This window comes from Dromiciops gliroides, chromosome 2 (genome assembly GCF_019393635.1).
Source record: "Dromiciops gliroides isolate mDroGli1 chromosome 2, mDroGli1.pri, whole genome shotgun sequence".
Classification (NCBI taxonomy): Eukaryota; Metazoa; Chordata; class Mammalia; order Microbiotheria; family Microbiotheriidae; genus Dromiciops; species Dromiciops gliroides.
In genome coordinates, this window is record NC_057862.1 from 79,487,144 (window position 1) to 79,506,443 (window position 19,300).

At 37.6% G+C, this 19,300-nt stretch overlaps 1 protein-coding gene across 1 annotated transcript in view; it reads left to right on the top strand.

Annotated features, from left to right (window-relative positions):
- NOC3L (NOC3 like DNA replication regulator) overlaps positions 1 to 19,300 on the top strand; it is a 42,362-nt gene that overhangs the window by 1,225 nt on the left and 21,837 nt on the right. The window contains exons 2-9 of the mRNA XM_043985565.1: positions 357 to 564; positions 3,324 to 3,447; positions 4,137 to 4,294; positions 4,373 to 4,426; positions 9,187 to 9,317; positions 10,445 to 10,606; positions 14,620 to 14,713; positions 18,498 to 18,673. Coding sequence (XP_043841500.1) covers positions 357 to 564; positions 3,324 to 3,447; positions 4,137 to 4,294; positions 4,373 to 4,426; positions 9,187 to 9,317; positions 10,445 to 10,606; positions 14,620 to 14,713; positions 18,498 to 18,673 — 1,107 coding nt within the window. The remainder of the gene's footprint in view (positions 1 to 356; positions 565 to 3,323; positions 3,448 to 4,136; positions 4,295 to 4,372; positions 4,427 to 9,186; positions 9,318 to 10,444; positions 10,607 to 14,619; positions 14,714 to 18,497; positions 18,674 to 19,300) is intronic.

Consider the following 19,300-nt stretch of genomic DNA (forward strand, 5'->3'; position numbering starts at 1 on the left):
GAATCTTTTATATCCATTCCCTCATTTTTGATCCTCACAACAACTCTGTAGGGGAGATGCTATTAATTATCTCTATTTTATAAATGAGGAAACTCAGGCTTATGGAGGTTATGATTCACTCGGGGTCACACAACTAGTAAATGCCTGGAGGTGACTCCCTGCCCTCCCCAATCTAGCTATACTGTTTTCCTCTACATCTTTTATATGAAAACCATAGATAGGGGGTATTTACAGTAGAACACCTTTGAAGAAAACCATTACTTAAGTAAAAAAAAAAACCCAAAACGCCAACCTTAAAAATGAAATCTTCTGTAAGTAAAACTTGAGCATGTAGTAATTGTTCTGTTGTTTTCTAGCGAAAGAGCAAGAAACGGGCTCCAAGCTTTCGGAAACTTCTGAAAACTAGTAAAGTCAAACTTGACAACAAGTTAAAAAATAAACAATATAAACAGCAAAGTACTGTCAAGAAATACCGAAAAGAACAAAGGAAACTTAGACAAGCTGTGAAAGATGTTGTATCTAAGAAGCCCCTTCCATTGGAGGATGGGAAGCAAATATATAGAGGTAAGTGTGGTTAAAGTTGTGTACTAATTTATTCTAAGTTGTTCTGTAGGGGTTGGTGGCATGAACAGTTCTTATAGTGGATAGTTCAGTATATGTATATGTACGTTACAAATATATGCATATGTATGTATCGTTATATCTATGACAGAATTATTCTTCATGATGATCTCAAGCTACTGTATTTATTCATTTAAATTTGTTTCACTATGTCACTTTTTCTGCCTGAAAATAAGAATGAGACTACTAAGGCTTTTCAACTCCATCCTTCAATTTTGATCATCAGTTCTCTTTTCCAAGGATTGGAAACAAGGGAGATAGAGGTAGCAGGTACTGAAAACAATGGATATGAATAGAAATCTGGGAATAAACGATCAGGATCACAACATGTCCTGTTTATGTTCTACCCCCTCTGGTAGTCTCAGGACTCCTAAACACAAATGTACAACTCTTGTGTAAGTTTTGGCTTGTTAAATACTGTAGTTATACACAGAAAGTATTCTTTCAGACTTCCAGGGTCTAGATGTAATGGCAATAGAAAACACAAGGAAATAAACTTAAAAGCAATTTATACCTTAAGAAATTATTTCTGAGTGAATTGTTATCCTGTATACTTTTATGTTCTTTAGTAATTCAGTGGGTGTGATATATCATCAAGCTGGATAATGCCTTCAGAGAAGTAGATTGCAACTCATCCCTACCTTCTCAGTCATTCTATGCCATTCTTGTTCATTTCTTACTGTAAGCCCTCCATAGAGTTCTACCCAATCTGCTCAGGCCTTCTTTTAGGTTTCCTTAGACTGTTTGGGTGCTGATGGAGCACAAGCCTTCTTCCTTTTCTGGTCATCTCTTTGGGATATCTTTTTGTGCCACTTCTGTGCAGTTTTTTTATTGGTAATATTCTGCAGTTGTCTCAACCAGTGTGCTTCTTTATTGACCTTTGATGACCTGCAACTTGAATTCTCTGAAGATTGTGGTGTTTTATAACTTCTAGACATAAATTATTAGTGGAAGAATATTGATAAAGAGATGGTTTAGGGAGAAGCTTGGGGTCATTAAAAGTACTCTACAGTTTGCCAAATGCAGTCCAAGGGGCTTAGCTTTTGTCCACCTGCAGTCTTTCCTCATTAAATGTATTGATGAGACAACTCTATAAGCTGGCCATCTTGCTGCATGTAATATTCTGCATAATAGTTTGACTGAACTCTTTTCAGTTCATTTTGGATATCATTTAGGAGGATTTGCAACATTCTGAAATTTTTAGCAGTCATCCCAAAGTAATCTGAAAATAGGAACACCTGAAGACTTTACCATCTATATAAAGTACTCCTTATTGGCCTGTGTTTTGGACTTCTTCCATTACCATATTAAAGATCTCTGAGCATCTCTGATTTTAGTCATCATATAGTTGGCAAAGTTATCTTTGATGTATCTTGCAAGTATTCTCACATGAGTTTAACAATCAGAAGGATACACCTTGTTCCAGAAGATCTTCATGATGTTAAGGTGTATTTGCTTTACAGAATCAAATTTTTTTTGTCAAACAATAAACAAGGTGGGACCCTGTATTCTCTACGTTTTAAAGTCAATTGTGTATATTTAAAGATGTTTGCTGTGGAATATCACTTGTGAAATCTACCTTTTGTTCATATTTTCAATGTTGTTCTGAACACATGTGTATGTTACTCTCAATAAGGAGTTTGTAGACGTGGAAAAGTCAGCACATGGTTCAGTAGTTATGGTTACTTTTTTTTTTTTTTTAGTGATGCAATTGGGGTTAAGTGACTTGCCCAGGGTCACATAGCTAATAAGTATTAAGTGTCTGAGGCCAGATTTGAACTCAGGTACTCCTGATTCCAGGGCAGGTGCTCTATCCACTTCGCCACTTAGCTGCCCCAGTTACGGTTACTTTTTGATCACTTTGTTTTTGGTGAAAAGGAAGTCCATGATTTTTCTAAGCATTTGTTATCTTCTTTCAAATCCCTTGAGAATCAGTTCCCCAGAATCCTCTGAAGGGTTACCTCCAGGGGTGGCATTGCTTCCTGTATATTTGGAATTCTTTTTTTCTCACTTATTTTCTTTGTGTCATGCTTCCTTGAGCATCATATTGGGGTCACAGTTGGAGAGTCGCCATCTCTAGCTCCACTCTTTTTACTTGATGGTTAGAAGAGTTTGTTCTAAAAGATCTTGTTCCTATGTACTCAAGGCCTGGGATGCTAATACTACTGTGGTGGTTCCATTGTTACTCATGGAAATAACATTGTTCTAGTGGTTTTGGTGGTCTCTTCCAGTTTTCATTTGTCTTCTTAGTTTGATCCTTATATGCCCTTGGCCTCCTCTGTCTTCAGGCCTTCAGTAACCAGTAAGTGTCTGCTCTATGCTGGGTGCTGGGCTAAGTGAGGGAATTTCCAGGCTAAGTGCTCATCTGAAGGCTAAACAGCCATCTTCATTGGATTTCTTGCCAGATTTTTAAGGCATATTTTCCTTCCCTCTGCTTGTCACTTTGCTATACTATAATGCTCATCATTTCCTGTTGTCATCCTGTGTAGAATTCTGCAAATGGTGATGCCATCCTACTTTACATTCTTGATATGAGGTAGGATTAAATGAGAGGAAAGTGGGGAAATGAAAATTTTGACCTAATATCTGTATGTTTTTCCATTCATAGGATTTAATCACAAAATTTCTATTCTACTCACACAAATTTCAGAGAGCTTTATTTCCACGGTAACTAATTTCTGCTTCTGATACCTTTGAGGTAGCTCAAAGAACAGAGGAGGAGGAAGAAGAAGCCCTTCCTTTGGACATGATGGATGAAGATGACTTGCAGTTACTGAAAGATTTAGGTCAAATGCCATCATTTTTAACTAGAGATCTTTCTTCTAGGTAAGCATTTCTTTTGGAATGTTCAGAGTGCTGTAATAAAGAAAAAAAAAGTTTTGTGGTTTTTTTTTTTTTTTTTTGGTGAGGCAATTGGGGTTAAAGTGACTTGCCCAGGGTCACACAGCTAATAAGTATCAAGTGGCTGAGGCCTGATTTGAACTCAGGTCCTCTCGACTTCAGGGCCGGTGCTCTATCCACTGTGCCACCTAGCTGCCCTGGGGGGGGGGGGGAATTTTTGGTATTACATGTGAACTTAGAAGGACAAAATATGTAGCATTGTGTACAGTAGTGAAAATAGTCGCATCCAAATTTAATTGCTAAAGGTAACTGTAGAACAATAAAAACCATCTTGTTTAGTGAAATTTGAATCTGAAAGGATGGATGCATGAGTAGAATGAGTGGGATAAAATGCTATTCTCAGGACAGGTGAAGGAAGAAGTGGTAGGATAAAACAGGCAGAAAAGAGCTAGAAATAATGCCTAATGAATTTGGGGTGGCATACAGCATATTAATTTAGGTCTTAATATTTAATAAATGATTGACCAGAATTTAAAGTTTGTTTAAACAGGAAAAGTTTAGGGAAGACTTTGTAGTTAGGAAATATTTATGTAATTAATATCAATGGTATCTTAGTTTCCCTTACTTAAAAGATTTATTTCCTTTTAACATGTGATTTTTGCCAAAATGTGCAGTGAGCCTGTTCACGTCAAAAAACGGAAGCAGGAGAGCATAATAGATAAATATGAGAAAGTACCAAGGCGACTGCCAACTGAGCCAGAAAAAGAAGTAATTCACCTACTTCCAATCAAAGATAAGTGCGGAATTATTCCACAGACCAGAGAGAAGCCAGGTAAACTAACAAATGAACAATTAAATGTAAATTGCTATTGATAAGACTCAATTATTAACAATTATTTTCAATATGCAGTTGTCCAAAGTAACACAAATGAAGAAGAGGAAGAAGAAATGGAGTCTGAGAAAGGTAATGGAATGGCTTTTTGTATTTTGTATTTAGTTGATTGAAAGTATCACAGTGAATTTTAAAGTTTGACACAATCAGGGCCAGCTAGGTGGTGCAGTGGATAAAGCACCGGCCCTGGATTCAGGAGGATCTGAGTTCAAATGCGGCCTCACACACTCGACACTAGGTTGTGTGAATCTTAACACTCATTGCTCCACCAAAAAAAAAAAAAGACACAATCTGGAAAGTAATAACTATTTCGGGAGGGTGGTCATTTCAAGGCTTGAAACACAGTTTTCATCGTCTATTTAAACATCTTGAACCTTTTCACTTTCTGCTTTTGAGTTTGCATCTGGCAGTTGCTTCCTTTCTGGAATGTTATTTTTGTTTATTTGTTAGCGTTGTGGAGGGACTACAAAATTAAGCTTAGGAATTGTGTAGTTTATATATTTCTTTTTGACCTTAAAATGATTGTAAACACTATAAATTTTGTTTTTTTCTTTTTTTTTAGTGAGCCAATTGGGGTTAAGTGACTTGCCCAGGGTCACACAGCTAGTAAGTGTTAAGTGTCTGAGGCCGGATTTGAACTCAGGTGCTCCTGATTCCAGGGCCGGTGCTCTATCCACTGCGCCACCTAGCTGCCCCTTTGTTTTTTCTTTTTTTTAGTGGAACACTATAAATTTTAAGAATTTCAGTTCCTCATAAAGGAATAATTTTTTTGTATGTGCCCATTTCAGAAAATAGAATATTGGTTTTAATATAGCTCCCTCCAAGCTCTGTGCCCACTTTGGATCATGATCCATGTCATGTCCCCTAAGCATGGATATCTCCTTAAGCTCTGTTTTGGGCCCTTGTCTCTCCACATTCTCTTTATTTGGTGACCTCATCACCTCCTGTGGGTTCAGTTATCATGTCTATGCAGATGGTTCCCAGATCTATATATTCAGCCTTACTCTGCTAAGCTCCAGTTCCATATAATCAGTTGTTTATTGGACAGTTCAAGCTGTGTGTCCAGTATACCACGTCTATCTCAACACGTCCACCAAAGGATTCATTTTCCCCCCTCCCCCCCATCCACCCCCTTTTAAATGATCCTATTTCTATTGAGGGCATCAGCATTCTTCCAGTCACTCAGATTTGCAGGCTCAGTGCCATCCTTTCTACTTTTCACCATCACTCACCCCATATATCCAGCCATTTGATGGATCTTGTCATTTCTACCTCTACAACCTCTCTTGCAGCTGTCTTGTTCTCTCTACTTGGCCACTACTTACTTCAGGCCCTCAGTAACAATAACCTGTTAAATGGTCTCTCCCTCAAGTTTGTTCCCATTCTAATCCATCTTCATACAACTGCCAAAGTGTTTTTTCTTTTCTTTTCTTTCCTTTTTTTTGTGAGGCAATTGAGGTTAAGTGACTTGCCCAGGGTCACACAGCCAGTGTTAAGTGTCTGAGGCCATATTTGAACTCAGGTCCTCCTGACTCCAGGGCTGGTGCTATATCCACTGCGCCATCTAGCTGCCCCCCAAAGTGTTTTTTTTAAGTACAAGTTTTTATGTCTTACCAAATTGTTTATTTTTACAATATTAATATTGTTAATTGTTCTCCTGGTTCTGTTCATTTGACTTGTATTGGTTGATACAAGTCTTCTATGTTCTCTCTGAAACCATCTCTGTGATCATTTCTTACAGCATAGTAGTTTTCCATTACTTTCATAGTATCATTTGATCGGCCATTTCCCAGTTGATAGTTTCCAGTTCTTTGCTACTATAGACATTTCTGCCATAAACATTTTTATACATACAGGCCTTTTTCCTCTTTCTTTGATCTCTTCAGAGGATATGTTGCCTCAGGCTGTTCCTAGCTGTGTGACTGGGTCATGCATTTAACCTTTCTCAACTTCCTTTTCTTCATCTGTGAAACAGGAATTACAATAGCACTTTCCTTATAAGGCTGTTGTGAAGATCAAAGAGATTTGTACAATTCCTTGCAAACCTTTAAGTGCTATATACATGTTAGCTATTGTTATTGCAAATATAAACTTCTGACTTTTAAAGCCCTTCACAATCTGGCCTTCTCCTTTTCCAGCCTTATTAGATGTCATTTTCATACATGCTATGTAGTCCAGACAGAATAGCTTTACCCTTCCTCACAGAGAGGAACAGGGCAGCTAGGTGGCACCATAGTGCACAGAGCACTGGGCCTGGAGTCAAGTCTCATCTTCCTGAATTCAAATCTGGCCTCAGACACTTTTTGTGTGACCCTGGACAAGTAACTTAATTTTGTTTATCTCAGTTATCTCATCTGTCAAATGGGCTGGAGAAGGAAATGGCAAACTTCTCTAGTATCTTTGCCAAGAAAACCCCAAATGGGGTCATGAAGAGTCTCAGACATGACTGAAACGACTGAACAACAACAAATGTGCACACAGAGCACTCCCATGTCTTGTCCACATGCATTTATACTGACTGTCCCCCATGTTTGGAATGGATTCCCTTTGCACCCTCTTGCCTCTTATAGTATTTAGTTTCTTTCAAGACTCAGCTCAAGTACTGTCCCTTGGATGAAATTTTTCCTGATTTACCCTCTCCCTAGCTGCTAGTGACTCCCCCCTTCAAGTGATCTTGTATCAGGGGCAGCTAGGTGGCATAGTGGATAAAGCACTGGCCCTGGATTCAGGAGGACCTGAGTTCAAATCTGGTCTCAGACACTTGACGCTAGCTGTGTGACCTTGGGGGCAAGTCACTTAACCCTCATTTCCCTGCCCCCCCCCCCAAACAAATGATCTTGTATCTATTTTGCATATGTTATATACAATGTGTGCATATATACATATTACATACATATGTACACCTTCATGTGTGTTGTCTCACCTCTACAGAGAGGCTATATAGTTCTTTAAAGCCAGGGGCTGTTGCAGTTTTTTTGTCTTTATATGCCTAGCTTTTAGCCCAGACTCTGGCATACATTATGCACTGGTGAGCTGCTAAAGGTTTAACCATCTGGAAAAAACAAAAACAAAAACTGATATTCATGTATGTGTATGCATGTACATATCCTTATTTTAAACCCTAATATAAAGGATGTTAGCATACAATTTACAATTAATAATATACAATATTCTTTATTTTTTGTTTTTTGGGTTTTTTTAGTGAGGCAATTGGGGTTAAGTGACTTGCCCAGGGTCACACAGCTAGTAAGTGTTAAGTGTCTGAGGCCAAATTTGAACCCAGATACTTCTGACTCCAGGGCCAGTGCTCTATCCACTGTGCCACCTAGCTGCCCCTACAATATTCTTTATTAGAAATTCTTTTTTCTTATTTTTTTTTTTTTGCAGGGCAATGAGGGTAAGTGACTTGCTCAGGGTCACACAGCTAGTAAGTGTCAAATTTCTGAGGCTGGATTTGAACTCAGGTCCTCCTGACTCCAGAGCCTGTGCTCTATCTACTGCGCCACCTATGTCATTTATTTTTATTTATTTTTTTTAAGTGAGGCAATTGGGGTTAAGTGACTTGCCCAGGGTCACACAGCTAGTAAGTGTTAAGTGTCTGAGGCCGGATTTGAACTCAGGTCCTCCTGACTCCAGGGCCAGTGCTCTATCCACTGCCCAACCTAGTTGCTCCCTTATGTCATTTATTTTTGCTGAATTCTTGTATCTCTTGCTAACCTATGGTTATGTTTCAACCATTGTTTGATAAATAAGAGTCGCATCCCAAACTGCTCTTTTAATAAATTTTTTGTCATTGTATCTGATATATGTACTTTTAAACTTTCTCACTCATACAAATTATATTCATTAAATTTAAACTTCTTTTAGCTTTAATACTATTCATTGTGATAGTACTGACTTCTTTTTAGCTTTTTAGTTGCAGGGATTGAAACATTTTCTGATTCTACATTCTTATCTACAAAATCCTGAAAAACAATTTTAGGTTTTGAAATTCTGGGGCAGCTAGGTGGTGCAGTGGATAGAGCATGGGCCCTGGAGTCAGGAGTACCTGAGTTCAAATCCGGCCTCAGAACATTGACACTCACTAGCTGTGCGACCCTGGGCAAGTCACTTAACCCCAATTGCTTCACCAAAAAAAAGAAGAAAAAAAAAGAAATTCTACTTAAATGCTAAAAAAATTTTTCAACAACTTATCCATGGGGAAGTTCTTTATAAGGCTAAGTAGATGGTTCTAATAAATCAAAATAATTAAAAACACTTCCAGTGTTATTTCTGTTGGATAAAAGATGTAGGTTCAGGGGCAGCTAGGTGGCACAGTGGATAGAGCACCGACCCTGAATTCAGGAGTACCTGAGTTCAAATCTGACCTCAGAGACTTGACACTTACTAGCTGTGTGACCCTGGGCAAGTCACTTAACCCCCATTGCCTACCAAAAAACAAAACAAAACACAAAAACAAAAAAAAAAACCAAACTGGGTTCCAACCTTTTAGGAATTTGTGAATGTTTACTTTGGAACTAGTTGAAATTTTTAAAGGATTGGACCTTAAAATAATTAGTGTGCTGTTGGAGTGATTGAAATGCTTAAGAGAACAAATGTCCTGTAAGTTGTTTGGAAGTGCGCCTTTGCATAGGAACAGACGGTAGGGTAATTACAAACCATATTTACCTCTTCTCTTGGGAGGGAGTTTTGTTAGGCAGTAATGTCTTAGCCTAGCTTATGGTGCCATGTGTACTTGTACGTATTAATGCTGCATTTAAAAAATATTATTCTGTAATCCTTTTAATTAAATAAGCCACCTTTCCCCTCTAATCAATATTATTTTGTTTCAGTGGTTCCTGAAGTTCCCATGCCAAAGCTGACTACAGAAGAATATATAATTGAGAGGCGAAGGAAACTACAGGAGAAAAAAATACACATTGCTGCCTTGGCATCTGCCATCTTATCTGACCCAGATTCCAATGTAGGTAGTGTTTGAGACTGTTTCTTTTTTTATTTTATTTTATTTTATTTTAATTTTTTTTTTCAGTGCCTCACTGAAACCCATTGCCTCAATGGGGTTTAAGTGACTTGCCCAGGGTCTCACAGCTAGTAAGTGTTAAGTGTCTGAAGCTGGATTTGAACTCAGGTACTCCTGACTCCAGGGCTGATGCTCTATCCACTGCGCCACTTAGCTGCCCCTGAGACTGTTTCTTAAAGAGCTGCTATAAACTGAATATTTTCAGTCTTTGTCCTACAAATTACAGAGTGGTGTGAAAGAAAGCATTGGACACAGGGGTCAAGAAACCAGAGTTTGGCCCTTACCTCTTCCAGACCAGGTGGTTTGGGGCATGTAGTAAAGGCTTAAGAAATGCTTACTGATTATTGGAGGCACAATTTTTTAGTTTGATTCTCTGATTGTGCATACTGAATGGTTGATGGATGCGTGATTTTAATATGTTGTGCAGGAGGAGCAGGAATGAACAAAACAGGGTCATGTCGTATTTTAAGATAACCCAACATACAGTCATATAGTCCCACCAGACTTCCAAAGCAGCTGAATTTTAAAAAGTGTTATAGCTGAACACTTTTATATTGCTATACTTTGTCTACAAAGGACTTCATCATAAGCCTGAGAAGTAGGTGGTGTCAATATTATCACTACTATTTTACTTTTAGGAAATGTGAAGCTCAGGTAATGGGAATTACCTATAATCCCACAGGTAAAAGGTGTGGCACCACCACTTGAATCTTCCAGTTTCCAGGCCAGTGTTCTACTAAACCGTGTGTTTTTCATCACACATAATTGTTTATTTGTCTTTACCGTTTTCTTTTTAATAGCAAGCCTTAGAAGATCTTACATTTAAGGTATGATTCAGTTTACAGGAAGGTAATTTACAAAGAACCTGTCTGGAACTCATCTGTTGCTCAAGTCATGCTTTCCTATAAGTTTTTGGCATTTAGCCTTTCAGGCTTCCATTGTCAGTATGATTCTTTTTGTAGCATTGTGATGGAATTCTATTTTAGTGCTTGATTTTGGACTGTCTTCTAGTGTTTGCTGCTCTTTGTTGGTGATCTATTTTTTCATTCCACAAGTTATTTCTTTAACAGATTAAGAAGTTGAAAGAATTGCGGGCCATGCTCATGGAACAGGATCCTGATGTAGCTGTCATTGTACGAAAATTGGTGATGGTTTCCCTGATGGAATTATTTAAAGACATTACTCCATCCTACAAAATTCGACCTCTAACAGAAACAGAAAAAGCGTCCAAGGTATTGTTCCAAGCTTTCCAAACTAGTCTTGTTTTATGTGTGGCTTATAAAGAATCTGTGGTGAGTAAAATTGTAACAAAGGCAGGCTGACACACACTTTTCTCCGGGGCAAGATAACAGTTTATTAACATTGATGCATAAACTGCTATTAAAGTGGGTCCTGTTGACTGTTGCAGCCAAATAGCCAGGTACCTTGAAGAGAAGAAAAGCCTGCCTTTATTGAGATGCAGAAAAGGAGGAGTTCTTGATGGTTGGTCGTCAGATTGGTTGGCCTTCAGGTGTGGGTGATCATATCCCTCTCTGGCAATTAAGGAATGTTAATTGCTATATGGAAGCCAGCTGTCTCTATCAGTCTTTGGTAGAAAATCAACCCATTCAAGATCTCCCCAGTTTGGTTTCCCCTTGGAAACCAGATCACCCCTAACTTTAACAGGAGGAGAGAATCGTTCCTGAGTAGTCTCAGCCGAAGCTGGTTCTTTGTTTATCTGTAAATAAAAGTAGAAATGGGACTGGTCTGGTGAGCAAGTGGGGGGGGGCAGTGTAGGAGTGACCCCATTACTCAGCCATGCCTTTAGAGACTGAATTGTGAGCTAGACTAAAAAATGGGGTTTGACAGAATGGGAGGAAAAATGGATTAGAGAGTAATAATAATTATTAAATGATACAGCATAATATTAATTTTCCTCAAATGTTTGGGAATTGTTTGAATGATGACCATAGGGGAGCATATCCTTTCACATACCGTGTAGATCTATTATGGCAGCATGATTTGTAATGTGAAATTCTAAATATTGCTACCCGCTTTTTCATTGTGGGGAGAAATGGAGATTTTGCTTCTTGGGTTGATATTTCTTCCAGGATATGTTGCTATTACTACCTCATATTTATAAAGGACTTTAGGGTTTACAATATGTTTTTTTACAACAATCCTGTGAAGTAAGTAGGTAAATAATAATTCTACTTTATAAAGGTGATGGGATTTGTTGCTAAGTGTGAATAAAACCCTCAGGTCTTTTGATTCCAGGGTCAGTGCTTATTTTAAGGTTGTTTGTCCTTTCTATTCAAAGAGGACCAGAGACATCACAGGTGATGTCTTGACTTTTATGTGAATTGGATTTAAGTCAAGCAGAGTTGCACAAAGTCATTCATCTCTCTATTCTTTTTTTTTTTTTTTTTGCGGGGCAATGGGGGTTAAGTGATTTGCCCAGGGTCACACAGCTAGTAAGTGTCAAGTGTCTGAGGCTGGATTTGAACTCAGGTCCTCCTGAATCCAGGGCCAGTGTTTTATCCACTGCGCCACCTAGCTGCCCCCTCATCTCTCTATTCTTGAGTCATTGAAGTCCAGTGGTTGGATGAAAGTCAAGACAACTGACAATGGCCCAGGATGCATTGGATAACTTTTGTATCTTTGATGTTTGACTAAGCTCTAAGCACGTCACAGCACCTTCTTCAGCTGCTTTCATGGCTACTGGCACAAATTATTCTCATTCTCCCCATTCTGCTGGGGAGAGTCTTCACATTCTTTCGGTAGACACTCCCCCACCCCCCAACTTGCCAGTGGGTTTGAGATCTCTCAGTTACCCATAACCTGGTTAAGCCCATTTGCCAAGATGGTTTACTGAGGTATGGTTCCTCTGCATGCTATGGTTAGAGTTGGGTCAATCAGGTGGACACCAGAGGTGGATGAGCAGCCTTGAAAAGGGTTTGGCAAGCTCCCACCAGAGTTGCTAGTACTCTTGAACACTCCATATACTCCATCATGATCTAATATGATTTAAATGATTTAACATTTCAAGTTAGAAAGGTTCTTCGCATACTTAACTGTAGGGCCTCATTGATTCTTTTTTTTTTTTTAAGTAAGGCAATTGGGGTTAAGTGACTTGCCCAGTGTCACACAGCTAGTAAGTGTTAAGTGTCTGAGGCCGGATTTGAACTCAGGTACTCCTGAATCCAGGGCTGGTGCTCTATCTACTTCACCATCTAGCTGCCCCCTCATTGATTCTTTTCTGGCTAATTAGACTCTTTGCTTGTAAGCCTATATTGAGGGGCATGAGTACTGGGTAAATACTCCACATGATTCTCTTAGTGATTGCTTGTATATTGTTCTGTTAGAGTGTCTTATCTGTCCTGAAGGAAGGTACATTGACTTAGTAGTTCATCTCTTCTTGGACTGAAGTTATAAAATGGGACCCCAAACCCCCTGGTTAGATTGTCTTGTAGAAAGATTGTACAAGTTTGCAAGTTTATCATCAATGGATGAATATACCCGTTTTTCTATAACCTCCTTGTCATTGAATTTCATTACTTTAAATTTTTGCCAGTTTGTTGAATGGGAGGTGTTACTTCAAAGTTGTTATAAATTGCATCTCTTACATTATTATATAATTAGTAGAATAACAAGGCTGAACATTTTTAGGTGATTATTAACAATTTGTGTTTCCTCTTTTTTTTAAAGTTCACATTCTTTGGTCACTATGACTTTTAATATTTCTTTATCTATTTGTATCATTTTAAAATAAGTTTTATTTTGATACTTAAATCTATAAAGTGCACTCATTTCCCATTCTGCTCCTGATTGGATCCTCCATTGTGACAAAGAAAATTAAGCAAAAATCCCATACAGAGATCACGTCTGACAATATGTACCCATTCTGTATTAGCAATCCCTCCTTACCTTTTTGCTGTGAGGGAAGAGGGGTGTTTCATTAGCATCTTCATGAGCTTTTTGAGTTTTTCTAAAACTCAGAGCTCAGTTTCCCTTTAGTGATATTTTCATTTACATTTTTGGGGTCTTTGTGTATATTATTATCTTGGTTCTATTTATTTAACTGTGCACCAATTCATACAAATTTTCACCCGTTTCTCTGAATTCCTTATATTCATCCTTTCTTATTGCACAGTAGTATTCTATTGCATTCACATACCATTGCTTTTTATTTTTAGTCTCTCCCAAATTTGATAATCACCCAATTGACTTATGTATGGTTCTAGTATACCCTACAAAGGTTGCTGGGTCTTTTTCTTCGGGTATATGCTGAGTAATGAAATCACTGAATATAAGATGTAGAGAGTTCAGTCAATTTTCTTGCATAATTACAAACTGAAATCTAGAACAACTGGATGATTTCATAGCTCTGTTATCTGTGAATTATCGTTTCTGGATTCCTCATAGCCCTTTCATTATCTATTGCTATCATCTATCATCTTACCACTTTGTGAGGGGGAAACCTCAGAATTGTCTAAAGTTGCATTTCTTTTACTATTAGTGATTTGAAAAATGTTTTAACATAATCATTTATAGTTAGCAATTCTTTTGAAAATTCCTTATGTCTTTGATTGCTTATCTATTGGGGATGGATTCCTTCTGCATTTTAGATGCCAAATTTTTACTATTCATATTTTGTACAACCATTTTCCCTTGCTGTTCTTTTTCTTTTAATTGCATTACTTTTAATTACATCCATCATAATTGGTAAATCTATTTTCATTCATCTTTTCTAACAGGCTTTGTTTTTCGCTTTGGTTGGTTTCTGATCTAACCAGAATATACTTGAGTATTCAGTATAAGATCTGGGTTCTTACAGTTTGTGAATAATGGAATGTTGCAGTTTATTCTAGGGGTAGCCATGTTTGCCAGCTGTTTAAACCATATGTGATGATCTCCAGATGTGCATCAGCTGTAAAAGACAGTATTGTAATGTAGTATACTGTGAAAGCTCTGGATTAAAAAAACATGGTTCTGGTTCTGGCTCTATCACTTATTAGCTTAATAAAGCTGCCCATTTTTAGGATGGTAATTAATACATACATTGCATGTTTGCATGATGTCATTAAGAAAGCATTCCATAAGTGTATAGAAGAGCCTTACAACGTGAAATATCAATGCTTCTTAATTTGGAAAAAAAAATTATGTATTTTTGCAAAAACCTCAATTCTGACATTTGTGTTTTAGTTGTGGTATTTGTAGATTGCAGTACTTTGGCTTTGAAAAGTGAATTTTTGTGTTTTTACAGGTCCGAAAAGAAACCCAGAAACTGAGAGAATTTGAAGAAGGTTTAGTAAGCCAATATAAATTTTATTTGGAAAATCTGGAACAAATAATTAAAGGTAAAATGATTTATCTGTGCTATTGTTGGAATTTGCTCAGTTATTTTGATTCAGGAAGGAAGATGACTTTAACTACAAATGTTTATAATGAATTCTTGAGAATTTCAGTACAAGTTATTGATTGGGAATGATGAAGCTTTCTACCAAACACCTTTTTCTTTTGTCTCTACTTCTCTACTCTTAAAGAGAGACTTTGGGCATTAATGGGGAAAGGAAGCAGACATGTCCTTCTTTGTCCATTACTTTAGCCTAACATATTTGGATTCTGTCCTGGACTTATCTCTTGACTGGCAAGCCTTGGTTATTTGGGAGTAGGGATTGTGAGTCTTGTTGACCTGCACTATGAAATGGGCTCTTGTACTGCAAGGTTTCAGAGGAAATGGGGCAGACTAGTCATGGAACATATGGGACATATAAAATATTAGTTGTCATTGAGGCAACATGGAGTACTGAACCTTAGAATCAGAAAGACCTGAGTTCAAATCTGGCCTCAGTCACTTATTGTGTATCTCTGGGCAAGTCACTTAACTGTTGTCTGCCTCAGTTTTCCCATCTGTAAAATGGTAATAATAATAGCTCCTACCTTCAAAGGTAGTTGTGAGGATCAAATGAGGTAATAACTGTAAGGTACTTATCATAATACCTGGCACATAGTAAGTGCTATAGAAATGTTAGCTGTTGTTGTTGTTATTCTAATTAGCCCACCTTAGACACTTAATTGCTCTGTGACCCGGACCAAGTCACTTAACCTCTTTGTACCTTGGTTTCCTCATTTGTAAAATGAGAGGGTTGGATATGATGTCCTCTAAGGACCCTTCTAGCTCTTAATGTATGATACCTCTGATTTCCTTAATGTCATTCACTTTTTTTGTGCTTGCTAACTAAATCCCTCTTCCCAGGGCACTCTTAAAATAGAACTTGGCAGAGTAGAGCTTAGGAGCTTACTTTGTGAGTACCTGGTCAAACATACTTCTGGATTTTACTGCTAAGTGACAGTAGATTGGTGGCAATTAGCTTTTTTTTTTTTGGTGGGGCAATGAGGGTTAAGTGACTTGCCCGGGGTCACACAGCTAGTAAGTGTCAAGTGTCTGAGGCCAGTTTTGAACTCAGGTCCTCCTGAATCCAGGGCCTGTGCTTTATTCACTATGCCACCTAGTTGCCCCTAGCAATTAGCTTTTAAAATTTGAGCATGTATTAATGGGTATAGTTCCACTATTTTTCTTCAGGTCAAATATATTGCTAGAAATACTTTTAAAGCCTTTTTTTCAATTTATTAATTTTTGTGCTTCTTGTTTATAAATGACTGAATCATGCTAATAATTTGCTAACAGTTCTGCTCTGCAGTGGCCTTGATGGGTAAATGACTCATCAGGGATGTCTCTATTCTTTGGAGCAATGTTGTCAAACTCAAATAGAAACAATCTCTGTGGGTCTTATAGTTATTCAGAAAAACACAAGTAAACATTATCTTCATTGTATTGTGTTTTTATCTATTTTGTTAAACATTTACCCATGTATTTTAATCAGGTTCAGGCTGTGCTTAGGAATTTTTCAGGCAGCTTGCTTGGCACTTCTGCTTTGGATGGTTATATTCTAGTTTAAGGTACAGAATATGCACATAAAGCAATTTGAAAACAACATAGTAGAGAAGAAACTGTTAATGGTGATGTTAGCTGAAGGTGAGGATTCCCAAGTTTAATTGAAAAAGATTTCTGTTGAAAATGAGGGATAGAAAAGAATTCGTGGGGGTGGAAAGCAAAATACATTGCATAAATACAGATAGACATGGAAGTGTCATACCCAGAAAGATTGGGGAGCTAGTTGACAAATCATTTTGGCTGGAAGAAAGGGTATGTGAAGAGAGGAAGGAGAGATCAGGGTGAAGAGGTATTAGAGGAGGTACTTTGAAAGCTAGATTTTAATTTAACAAAGGTAGTTAAGCCTCAGCTACTGAAGGCTTGTGTCAGGAAGTAATAAGAACGTTTTTATGATGAGAGGGGCTCTGTGTCTACTGCACTGTTGTGCCTCACAGTAACTTGGAGAAGAGTCTAGAGGATGTGATTAAGGCATTTGTAGCTGATGACAAAAGCTGGTGGGTTTGTTTACTAGTTTAGTATACATCAACAATGGGATGTGGGTGCTAGAAAAGCCTGAATAGGCTGATCTGAAATGTGGAGATTGAGAGGGAGAACTCATGGAATCCCAGGATGTGCAGATAGAGATGGGCAGCTCAGCTCAGCAGATCAAAGAAAAAGCCTAGGAGTCCCCATAATTGGGGAAAGGGGCATCTTAAATCTTTAAGGGCAGACTTCAAGAGATGCTGATAAGGAAAACAATGTTAGAGTGAGTGAGAACAAAGCCAGATAGGAAGAGACAACTTCTCCAGTGATGTCCTTGCTCAGGCTATGACTGGGCTGAAAGTTGGTTAAATACAGACAGGGTTCTTCCCGAGTTAAGATTCTGAGTGGCCTTTGGGGAGGGCAAAACAAATCTTTTGGGTTTTTTTTTTTGTTTTGTTTTGTATTTTTTGGGTTTTTTTTGGTGAGACAATTGCGGTTAAGTGACTTGCCTAGGGTCACACAGCTAGTAAGTGTTAAGTGTCTGAGGCCGAATTTGAACTCAGGTCCTCCTGACTCCAAGGCCAGTGCTCTATCCACTGTGCCACCTAGCTGCCCCTTGTTTTTTTGTTTGTTTTTGTTTGGTAAAACATAAATCTTAACTAATGTTGTGTCTCATCTAGTGTTGAGCACAGTGCTCTGCAAAAAATGGGTACTTTCTTTTGGAATAATGAATGGGGGAGCACCTGAATAAGTGCATTTAGGCATCAAGTCTCTAGACTCCAGCTTCCTTGGCTAACTTGAAATTACATATGTGTAATCCACTCTGTTGAATTCCCTGAGATTCTCTTACGTTGCTAGTGTGGTGGCTGAGCTAATAAACTGAGTGTGTTGCATTGTAGCATGTTACTCTACTGCCAGAGCAGAGAAAGCCAAGAGAGGCTGAGAGTGGAGGGGATGGACTTGAGGGAAGAAATCTGCCACCTCATCTCCCATTTTGTTGTAACTCCCTCAGCAGCCACAAAGAAGTGACCTAAGACAAGCAGAAAGGCACATCCTGGGGGGAAGTGTTCTGTCTGAGTGTGACCTTTTAAATAGAACATTAACTAGGGGAACTTTACTGCTGCTGTTATTGTTGTTTTTTACAATAGTTGACATGTGTAAATCGGTTTAATCTAAGGTTTCAAAGAATTTGGCTTTCTTATTTAAGATGCTACTTATTTCCATTTGTTAAAATTTACCTCTTAGAAAAGAGGAAATATATCTTTCTCTTATAGAGGTGGGTGACACATTAAGTATGCAATGCTGTTACTTTAAGTTAGGCTTTGTCCACATTTTTCTCTATTATGTGGGAGGACTTGGAATGTGTGGGCATATTGGGAAGTGATTATGAAAGGAAGAAAAGGGCAGAAATAAAAAGTTATTAATTAAAGAAAACAGGTACTGTCTAATAATAAAAAATACAATTTGCCTCTTGGAATAAAAGCTAATCACATGAGAAATGTAGTAGAACATGTATAAGATTGAATGACACTTCTCAATCTTTAAATGTTCCCATATATTAAGAATTGGAAGAGTTGCTGAACAGTCCAATTTGTCACATAGTATATTTGAATACAAGTTCTAATTTGGGGCTCTTATAATAATAACTTTGTGGGGAAGCATTATGACTTGTCTGAGTTTTGACTGATGGGTAAATTTAATAACCAAAGTTGTCTTTTGATTAGACTGGAAGCAAAGAAAACTGAAGAAAAGTAATGTTGTCTCCTTAAAGGCATATAAAGGTCTGGCAGAGATTGCTGTGAAGAGCTTGTGTGAACTGTTGGTAGCACTCCCTCATTTTAACTTCCACAATAATATAATTGTCTTGATTGTCCCTCTTATGAATGACAAGTCAAAACTGGTATGTATTTCTAAATGTTCATTTTGTTAGAAAATGTTTAAAAACAAAATCATTCCAGAATCATCAAAATTGTTATTATCTTGTCTCTGTTCCCAATGCCTAATAATATTTCTTTCTAGGTTAGGTTCTTATTTATTTATTTATTCATTTATTTATTTATTTATTTATTTTTATTTATTTATTCATTTATTCATTCATTTATTCATTCATTCATTCATTCATTTATTTTCCCAGGTTAGATTTTTAAAAAAGAATTAGCAAAAGCATCAAGAAAATTTCAAGTATTATTTCTTTAGAAAGGTCTTTTTTTTTGCATGTGGTTTGGTTTTTCTTTTTTCTTTCAAAAATTTTTATTGTAATATTAACATACACTAAAATGAGTACTTCCATATACACAGTAGAAAAAGAGGATTATACATGAAGCTGTGAATCTTTATTATCTACAGTTTGCATTTTTTTAAAGCATATAATAAATTCAGCATATAGCTTTCAAAGATGTCCTGCTTTCCTGTGATTCTTTCTGTCCTTTCCTTCTCTTCCATGAATTAAAAATAATGCTTCACTGACCATTTTTTCCTTCTTGGGGGGGGGGCGTGGGGTCATCCTTATCTCCATCCCTTTCAATGG